Source organism: Solenopsis invicta, chromosome 2 (genome assembly GCF_016802725.1).
Source record: "Solenopsis invicta isolate M01_SB chromosome 2, UNIL_Sinv_3.0, whole genome shotgun sequence".
NCBI classification, from domain to species: domain Eukaryota; kingdom Metazoa; phylum Arthropoda; class Insecta; order Hymenoptera; family Formicidae; genus Solenopsis; species Solenopsis invicta.
Window position 1 is genome coordinate 307,511 of NC_052665.1, and position 11,437 is coordinate 318,947.

Consider the following 11,437-nt stretch of genomic DNA (forward strand, 5'->3'; position numbering starts at 1 on the left):
TAGTCAAGCAAATAAAACTACGCGGATTATTCCATATCGACCATAAATGCGACATGATGCTTAATAGATCGGCGTGCATGTAATCTCTAACAAATGACCATACCATGTCGATTGTACGTAATTTTGATAAGACGGAAAACCTTTTAACTCCATTAATATTTACATTTTCTTTTTCCCGTACACGTTTTATATTTTTTACTGGCTTTTCTCATATTTTACGTATGCCTGTCGTGAGTTCTATCATCGGGATCATTCTCCTTCATTAAGAATCGCATACATCTTATATCATGTTTTTCTTTGTCAGCACTAAGAACACCCGTAATAACCACTAAATTGCATTCTATTCTGTAAAATAGAACGAAAAACTGTATCAGCACTGCACAGCAAAGGCTTATCTAAGATTTTTTTCAATTTTCCATTTTGCTGTAAATAAACTTATGCTTTATCAATGGTTTCACCAAATTATCTTATATCAATTGATTTAAAATATCAACTTTAAATACTGTTTGAAACAGATATTGTACAGAATAGCTTAAAAAATCTAACCGAGATTAAATTAGACAGAACAGCCCCCAGATAGCACATTGCCGTCTTTGTTGTCGTTTTGACTCCAAAATGACACCAAAATTGCCACTTAGCATCAATTTGACGTAAAACTGGTGTCAAGTGACAATTTTGGCGTCATTTTAGAGTCAAAACGACAACAAAGACGGCAATGTGCTATTTGGGACGTTTATATCTGTAATATTTTTCGATGGACAATTGTATCAACAGATGATAGGGCATATGAAAAATCCAAACGTGATAGTACTAACTTATACTTTCAATACCGATTGGTATTTCAAAGTTCAAAACGAGCTATTCGGCTAATTTTTATTATTTTAAATGAGTTACCCCCCAAATTACGATTTAAATACACATTAGTAGCGGGTTTGTAGTTGGGAAAAAATGAACCTTTAGCTGCTATAATGAATACATATTTACAATCACTTGTTAATCAAGCGAAGGAATTAAGCAACGTTGGATTTCAATTATTTAACTGTTCTGATGGAAAATTGGGTGTTTTTGGTACTATGACAAAAGAAAACATGAACATACTTTATTGTGTTTCTTAAATGCATTTTTTGTTACATTATCCGTTAGCGGTTCATGACACTTTGTGCAGTAAAAGGTATATCTAATAACTTCTTCAGGTACATCAAAAATTTTTGAAAAATGGTAGTCACTGAAACTCCAATCTTGAAATTCAGGACCTGCCAACAGTTTAATTATGTTAAGTAGCTCATTTCTACCCTTGTAGCCTAATGAAAATTGTGTTGAAAATCCACAGATCATAAGAACTTTTTTCTTCTTCAACCCAGATTCATTGAAAGTAACTGTGTCTTCTGTTAAGTAATTCTTCCAATATCTCCTAGTCTGCATTTCTACATCATTATCGTTATCACTTTGTTTTAATTCATCCAAAAAATAAGAAGTAAAACTTTTTAACAAAGTATTCTGTTCAATCTCCGTCTCAAGCAATATTTGAAGTTGATATTTTAAATCGATTGACATAAAATAGTTTGGTGAAGCCATTGATAAAGTATAGTAAGTTTGTTCACAGCCTAAACACACTTTATTGGGTTTCTTAAACGCACATTATTTTTGTTACATTATCCGCTAGCTGCATATGATATTTTATGCAATAAAAAGTATATTTATTATTTTAAATATCCTTATTATATGTATGGTACATGGACTGTGAGTATCTTGAGTAGCAAACAATATTTTTAAAAGTATTTTTAACATATTTAGAAAACATTTTTAGAAACGTTACAGGTTAAGTTTCCTTTATTTAATTAAAAAAACATTTATTTTAATACAAAGATAATTTTTTTAACATTTAGTAAACGTTTCTTTCAACATTAAAAAAATGTGAATATTGAATATATGTATTTAAAATATTTTTAAAATATTTATTTAATATTAAAAGACATTTTTTTAAATGTAAAGTAAACGTTTTATAATAAAATAAAAGGAACTTATCCCATTATTTTTAACGTTTTTAAAATGTTTCGAAAATCTTTTTAACAATGTTATTTGCTGCTTGGGTATTAATATAGGGTCATTACTCGCTGAAATTTTTCGTGGGACAACATCAATTGCCGTGGATGTACTTGCACAGATTGTGTTTTTTTTCTTACCACGTATTAAAATTTGTTTCGCTTTTTTGTTTATAATCAACCGTTATTTAGTATAATGGAAAACAATTGTTATTTTTATAATTTTTCTTATTTCTTTTTGTGTAAACATTTATTAAAAATATTTAAAAATTTTTCAAGTTTATTTTTCCTAATTGGAAATGTTTATAATTTTTGACACAGAAACTTTGTTAATTTTTTCCATTGTCTTAATTGGAGTCCTCCAGCGGAAGGCACCTAGGCTTATAAACATTTTGTATCACCTTATATTAGTTCATAATTTTTATGTAAAGTGCAATAGATTAAAAATTGTTTCGCATTTTTTTTATAATCAACCAATATTTCGTATGATGGAAAACAATTGTTATTTTTATAATTTTTTTTATTTCTTTTTGTATAAACATTTATTAAAAATATTTAAAAATTTTTCAAATTTATTTTTCTTAATTGAAAATGTTTATAATTTATGACACAAAAACTGTTAATTTTTCCATTTTCTTAATTGGAGTCTTCCAGCGGAAGGCACCTAGGCTTATAAACATTTTGTATCACTTTATATTATTAGTTCATAATTTTTATGTAACATGCAATAGATTAAAAATTGTTTCGCTTTTCCGTTTATAATCAACCGTTATTTAATATGATGAAAAACAATTGTTATTTTTATAATTTTTATAATTTTTTTGAGTAAACATTTATTAAAAATATTTAAAAATTTTTCAAGTTTATTTTTCTTAATTGGAAATTTTTATAATTTATGACATAGAAACTTTATTAACCCGTTGTGGTTACACTGGGTCTAGATGACCCAAGGACATATAGTTATATATATATATATATATATATATATATATATATATATATATATAGTTTTTGACACAAAAAAAAAATTTCTTCACATTATTTTACTTCTTCAACATTGATTTATGTCATTTCGTGATTTTCATTACAATTACCAACTTCAATCTTCAAAATAAATATACTTTTTGAAAAACTCGATATAATACTATTTTTTCTTTAAAAGTATACTACTTCTGGAGTAGAACCCCGGTAATAACTTTGATTTTACTCAAAAATTTGAATTTTCAGAAATTTTTTAGTACAAAATGGCATTTTTCAAAATTTTTTTTCCTCGTGTCGTTTCAATATTAAAAAATTTAATAAAGGATACATAAACGATTTGATTACGAAGAAGAAGTCTTAAACTTCATTTACGTGAAGGATTTGAGTCGATTCATCAAAAGAAACGCAAATGGCAACTGTTTTTTTGCGTCGGGTCAACTGGACCCAGTGTAACCATTACGTTATTTTTTAGAGGTGTAACCACAACGGGTTAATTTTTCCATTTTCTTAATTGGAGTCCTCCAGCGGGAGGCATCTAGGCTCGTAAGCATTTTGTATCACCTTATATTATTAATTCATAATTTTTATGTAAAGTGCAATAGATTACTACAAAAAAATAAAAAATGTCATAAAAAAAAATTTCTAATCTTTGTTTTCTTTAAATAATAATGTAATTATTGTTAATAATTAACCATCACTAGCCAACGCGTAGGGTCACTCGCGTCCGAGTAAAATTCCTCGCGTCGCACATCGGTACAGTACGTGCCAAAATTACATAGTTTCACCAATTGTTATTACCATTTCACTTTTTAATCATATACTAGAAGGTTGAAACTAAGTAAAATTACGGTTAAAAACAATCTCATAATGGTGTATTCTTTAATAGAAGCGTAAAAACGCGAGTGACCCCACGTTGGGAGTAAAAAATTACATTGGCTAGTCAGGGTTAATATTAATTATTTAATACAATTAAGTTACATATAGAAATAAACATTACGGAACAATACATCCAATCGGATAAGTTTTTTATCCACTATTTTTATAGAAATAGATAAGAATAAAGGTGGATAGAAAACTGAATAAAAAAGTATAGATTTAATCCTATCCACTTTGTTAAGCATTCGGATATATTTTCTATCCATTATTTCTATAGAAATGGATAAGAGTAAAGATGGATAGAAAAACGGATAAAAAAGTATAGATTTAATTCATTCTTATCCACCTTGTTAAGCATTCGGATAGATTTTCTATCCATTATTTTTATAGGAATGGATAAGAATAAAGATGGATAGAAAACCGGACACAAAAGTATAGATTTAATCCTTTCTGTTATATTCTTACCCGTATTAACATATAACGATTATGCCTAGTAGTGAGTATGTATTTTAGGGCAATACTCGATATACCAGCGCGGAAGGGAGGGCACAGCCTAAACCTCGACCGCGTGCTTCCTGCTCCAGCTCCTCGGACGGAGAGGCTCCGATCCGCACGCATACGCGCGCACGTCTCTCCCTACCACAGCGCCACGTAGTCTGTACATACACGTGGCGCTCATACTCTCGCGCGGCTTTTATAGATCTACCATGTACATAACACTTTCCATTCTTATCCACTTTTTTAAGCAGGAGTGATTGGTAGAACTCTATGGCTAATAAACTGACATTAGTTAGAATTGTCGTGTTAATATTTACTAACGTGAGTTATTGTCAAAAAACAAAATGGTATTCCACAATTTCCTTCTTTCCTCTACATAAAATATTATTAAAATATAAAATAAATTAAAAACAATATCTAAGTCCGACTCGAATATAGCAAAAACAAAAAACACAAACACCCTAATAAAGCTCAGGTTGTTGCTTTTGCTATATTCGAGCCAAACTTAGATATGGTTTTTAATTTATTCTATATTTTAATAATATTTTATATACTATTTATCATAATATTTATACTAAATATTTATGATCTGTCCAATTTAAGTCCATAAAAATGTTTATAAAATATTTGACTCATTACTAGAAGTATTTTGTAAATATTTTATAAATATTTTGTGTTATCTGGGTTAATACCAAAGAAAAATTTTTATCTTGTAGAAAAAATTTTATATACAAATTTCGGATAGAAACATATAAAAATTTACAATGAAATTAGTTGTTAATTTTCATTTAATTTAAGTTTAGATTATCGAACAACCATTGGTCATAATACATGAATATTTAGAAAGAAGCACGCGTCTTAAATTTGCCTCGTACAAATTCAAATGGCTTGGCATTAATGACCGCGTGTGCGGTCATTACATGCAATAAAGTCAGATGGATCTGAGATCCGACGATATTAACTTTCAAACTTCATAATTCGAAAAGTATTTAAGGAAAATAAACTTTCTTATAATGTTTTGAAAAAATCTTGATATCAGCTATTAGATTCTGAAATAAAAAATGAGGTATTCTATTTTAGAAAATCCATTTGATCTTGACCTAATCTTAGCGACATCCCCCAAGGTCAAACTGGTATCATCAATAAATAAACCATATTATATCCTACAACTTTTATTTGAAACATTTTTCTCAAAAATGCTTAGTTTTCAAAATAATCAAGAAGTGCGGGACTTTTCATACACCTTGTATATAATTTCATACACCTTGTATATTTATTCTGGGTAACTATTAATGGTTGTACCTACTTTTTACCATAGGAGCATGATTTACCGACGGTTATGTAATTTCTAATACAGGGTGATTATTAATGACTGTTGCAGCGTTTTACCCTAAGAGGATAACATACCGACAGAACACTGTAATATACTCAGCGCTCGTTAGATAACAGCTGCGCCGAGCAGTGCCGAATGATACGTACCTATAGGCCCCTGCTAAAAAATTTTTCTCAGATTACTTTTATATAATTTTTCAAAATGTCTGTATAATTTTATAGTTTTTTCATACTTTTTCATAAGAATTGGAATTCTTTTTATAACTTATTTTATAACTAATTCTTTTTATATACTTAGAATGTCTAATATCCTTTTTCAAAATTTTTAAATGTGATAACTATGATGTATCCTAAGATTTCTATTATTTTTTGTTGTATAATTTCAGATAAAATATTATAAAATTAAAAATAATTAAAAATATTTTATAAAAATTATAGGATAAGAAATCTCAGAACATTTCAGAATTTACACGTATAAAAAGTTTAAACAAAAGATGTATACTTTCCAAGTAATTCTGATTATTTCCGAAAAATGTTCCAATTCGTACAAAGATTACAAGAAAAACTTTTATTAGAGATGTTTTCGAGAAAAATAAAAAATTCTCATAATTATGGAATCGCTCTGAAAAGTTATGGTATTTTTTATTTCTTGTTGGAAAAAGATTTAAGAAAATCTGATTATCATCATTTTTATACATCATTTTTATATTATGTAAATATAAAATGTATTTAGTATTTTAATTTACGTTATTACGTATTACGTTTATTTATTAATCAGATTAATAAATAAAAGTAATAATCTAATTGTAAGTAATAAATGCAAAATATAACGGAATATGCACAGCTTTCCCTGGAGAAATTTTTATTATAATTTTCTATAAAAGTTTTCATAATGTGTCATGGCAATAATTTATAAGTAATTGTGTCAACTTGTGTAAAAATTTTTTCAAATTTTCTCACATTTTTCACTAAAACATAAAATATAAAGTTTCATAATATCACGATAAGATCAGAAAACAATCCCATAAGAAAATATAAAAAAATTTTAAGATTTTCTAATATTTTGACACACTTTTCCAAAAAAGACATAACAAAAGAATTAAATCACATAATTTCTCAAAATATAAGCATGTAAAGTTATGTAAAATTCTTCAGATTTTCTAACATTTTCTTAAATTTTTTTCCAATAAAAAATAAAAAAATACCATAACTTTTCAGAGCAATTCCATAATTATGAGAATTTTTCATATTTTTCTCAAAAACATCCCTAATAAAAGTTTTTCTCGTAATCTTTGTACGAATTGGAACATTTTTCGGAAATAATCAGAATTACTTGGAAAGTGTACATTTTTTCTTTGAACTTTTCATACGTGTTATTTTTATAAAGTACTTTTAACTATTTTAAATTTTATAATATTTTATCTGAAATTATACAACAAAAAATAATCGAAATCTTAGGATACATCATAGTTATCACATTTAAAAATTTTGAGAAAGAATATAGACATTCTAAGTATTTATGAAAAGTATTCCAATTTTTATGAAAAAGTCTAAAAAACTATAAAATTATACAGACATTTTGAAAATTTATATAAAAGTAATCTGAGAAAAATTTTTTAGCAGGGGTTTATACGTACGTATCACTCGGCACTGCTCGACGCAGCTGTCATCTAACGAGGGCTGAGTATGTTACAGTATTCTGTCGGTATGTTATCCTCTTAGGGTAAAACGCTGTAACAGTCATTAATAATCACCCTGTATATAATTGTAATATACATTCGAAATTACATATGCGTCAGTAAATCATGCTTCTATAGTAAAAAGTGGATACAACCATTAATAATCACCCTGTATATAGTATATCATCAGTAAAGTACATTACAAGGATTAGTGAATTTCTTAAACTGTCTTTGGCTAAGCACTATATAAATAGCTCAGACATTACACGATTACTTCTGAAAGACTTACAAAGTATGTATAATAATTATTTGAATGTTTTATATATATTTATCAAAATATTTTATAAGTACAATAGATCGAACAGATCATAAAGAGTAAAATATTTGTATTTTTTATAAACCTGAAAGCGGCATTAGACAGAGTGGGTAGGAAGAAACTGAGGTAAGGACGATTAATATGAATAAAAGATTAATGATGTTCAATGTGTTGGTTAAAAGTATATTAATGTACAGAGGACGAATCTGGGGCTGGAAGCAGTGTTTCCACTTTGAGGGAAAATTTCCCATTTTGGGGAATTTTCGAACTTTTGAAGGAAAAAGAGGAAAAAGGGAAAAATAAAGAAAAATTAAACAAAATCGAGAAAATAATAAAGAACATATAGTTATCCTTATTAATAAACCCCTTTTTGAGTATTATAGAAATTGGGAACAACCAATTAGGTGTCAATAGCACCGTCTGATTGGCTGAAGTTGTTATAATTCCTATATTTCCTCACTTTACACCTGAGGGACTTGATCGATTGAATTTAAGAAGTTGGCAATCTTATTAAATATCTGTGATTTTGTGTTGTTTTGTTATAAAACATTAAAAAATTAATAAATTTTTATTTTTAAAAAATGTTTGTTTATTTTCCTCATTTATTCTTCTTATTGTTAAAAATACATTTATAATCAATTTGATTAAAAGTAGACATAATCTATTTCCTCTTTCTAGATTAAAAAGATTAACATAGGTTTAATCTGACGCCTGAAGATAATACTAAAATATAGAGAAGTTATAAAGAAATTATAAAGAACAATTATAAAGAAATAAAATAAACAACTTAAATATTATTTCAAAAATTTTTTATTAAAATAAAGAATTTAGACGCAAGCTAGTCTTAAATAATAAAATTACTAACATTTTTTATATAAGGAAAAATACGGGAAAAATTCAAGGTAGAATATAGGAAAAAAAGAGAAATTTAAGAGGAGGAAAAGGGAAATTTTAGACCACTTTAGTGGAAACACTGGGAGGAGAAAAAGGAAATGGAAAGGATACAAGAAAGATACTTAAGATAAATATTGGCACCTAGATAGGTGTACTCCAGGATACATCGTAAGGGAGAAGCTAAAGGTGGAAAACATCATCATTGAAGCAGGAAGTAAAACACTAAAGTTGCAAGAAAATTTGAAAAGGCAGACAAAAAACATGATCTTGAAAGAATGCAGGAGAGAAAATGGAAAAAAATATTAGAAGAGAACAAGATAGGGCAGAGCTGTGGAGATGCTGTACAAAGAAGAATGATACGAACAGTGGGAATGGAAAGCAAGAAAAGATAAAGAAAAGAATATATTATAATAGAAAAATGAATAGGAAAAATGAGAAAGAAAAATAGGGAAAAGAGGAGGAGGAAAATATAAAAATCGAAGTCGGCAAAAGAGTACAAAAGACGACTCACAGAAGAAAGACCAAAATATCTTATAATCAAAGGAAAAGGGAGAGAGATAAAAGCCATAGCAAGATTCAGAAGCTGCAACGAGTGGAGGGAAAACAGATATTGGAAGAATAAATAAAATAGAAAATGCAAAATTTGTAAACGCAAGAGGAAGAGGAAACGTAGAAACACATATAAAAAGACTGTGAAACAAAGACGGAAAAAAAAGAAGAAAAAATAGTAAAGGAAGAAAGGCCAAACGTGAAATAGATGCTGTGGGTGATGCAAAAAAGGGAGCAAAAGGAAGTAAAAAGATAAAAAAAAAGAAGAAATATAAGGAAAATAAAGGGTGACACTTTATTGGACACGGAACAATTGAACACTACACGATTGAACACGTAATATTGGAAACAGCACGATTGGATACCACACGACTGGAAACCTAATCTCGTCATCACGTTAGCATGCACACACACACTTGGGGAGTGCAAAGGGGTGGGCTGATGGCCCACCTCCTCCCGCACCCACCCCATTTAAGTCTTTTCTTACCAACAAAGTTAGGTTTCCAATCGTGTGGTATCCAATCGTGCGGTTTCCAATTGTGCAGTTTCTATAATACGTTTCCAATCGGGCGGTGTCAAATCGTTCCGTGTTCGACCGGGATACTCCCAAAATAAATATGCATAAAATATCTATTTTAAATATAAATATAAATAATTTATTTTTTTATTTACTATAAGTATTGTATAAAAATATATACACACTTTTTTTATATCGAATTAATATGTAATTATATAATTAGATTTATATATACAGAGTGATTCATAATAGTTAGAACAACTTTTTACCATAAGAGCATGACTTACCGACACACTTATAATTTACAATAGTACAATACATAGTAAATTACAAATACATCGGTAAGTCATGCTCCTATAGTAAAAAATTATTCTAACCATTATGAATCACCTTGTATAGCAATTATGTAATTTACATACGTAATTCATCTCTTGTTAAAAATATAAGTTTTTTAATAACAATAAGATAATTTCTTTAAGTTTATTATGTATTAACATTACCAATTAATTGAGTTGATATTGTACCAATGAATTTGCCAATATTGTGTTGTTATTATTATTGAGCTTATATTTTTAAAAAGAGATGAACTACGTAAATTATATAATCTGCTACATCTATGAATCTAATTATGCATATAATTACATATAATTCAATATAAAATAATGTGTATATATATTTTATACAATACTTATGGTAAATAAAAAAAATAAATATTTATATTTATAATAATATTTCAATTATATTATATAAATATTTTTATATTTATAATAAATCTTTATGATATATTCAATCTAAGATCATAAAAGTATTTCTAAAATAAAAAAAAGAGAAATTAATTTATGCCATCAAAAATCATTAAAAAATAATTAAAAAATTTTTAATTTTATAAAGAAGTGAATTTGTGACAATTATATAAATTATACAATTGCTATATTTACAAATCGAATTATTCTCTAGTTACTTATACGTAATTAAATTTTTCGCAATACTTTTATTGAATATAATATGATTCCATGATACTTAATTTCTTTCAGACATTACGCAATATTCATGGTAAACATTCATAAATGTTTATTATTAATTTTTTGAAAATAATATATAAATACTTTATGCATATTTTATAAATATTTTGATGTTATTTGTAATAAATATGATCTATTCAATCTGATGTTATAAAAATATTTGTAATATATCTTCGTAAATATTTATAAAGTATTTACTCTTATTGTCCTTTTTTATTTCTTATTGTATTTAATCTCGAGAGTTTTTACTAATTTGATATTGTAATAATTATTATAAATATTTAAAAAATATTTATAATAATTATTACAACATCAAATTAGTAAAAATTCTCGAGATTAAATACAATAAGAAATAAAGTAGGTTAATAAAAGTGCTACGCGGTTATTTTTGCGCGAAAGTAAATAGTCAGTTATAAATCAAAAATCATTTAATTGAACGTTTTGACTCTCTTTGGAGTCATCATCAGCAAAAATTACAATAAAAAACGCATCTTTTTAACAAATTAATAGTTTAGTCGTCGTCGATCCAACATAATTATCACTGCCGGTTTGCCGAATCCGAAGCGTAACTTTCCAATGTGGAAAGGCTTGATCACCCATCAGCCTTCCCCCATATTACGTTGGAAAGTTGCACTTCGGATTTGGCAAACCGGCAGTGATAACCATATTGGATCGTCGATGATTAGACTATTAATTCGTTAGAAAGATGCGTTTTTTATTGTAATTTTTGC

At 27.4% G+C, this 11,437-nt stretch overlaps 1 protein-coding gene across 2 annotated transcripts in view; it reads right to left on the bottom strand.

Annotated features, from left to right (window-relative positions):
- The window catches only part of LOC120359722 (farnesyl pyrophosphate synthase-like), a 71,562-nt gene extending 66,759 nt beyond the window's left edge, over window positions 1–4,803 (bottom strand). Inside the window, exon 1 of one of the 2 annotated variants that reach the window (XM_039458460.1) lies at window positions 4,365–4,803. In XM_039458460.1, coding sequence (XP_039314394.1) covers window positions 4,365–4,517 — 153 coding nt within the window. In that variant the 5' untranslated portion in view covers window positions 4,518–4,803. The remainder of the gene's footprint in view (window positions 1–4,364) is intronic. The other variant, XM_039458464.1, reaches the window with a different exon arrangement.
- Between the last annotated feature and the right edge of the window lie 6,634 nt (window positions 4,804–11,437).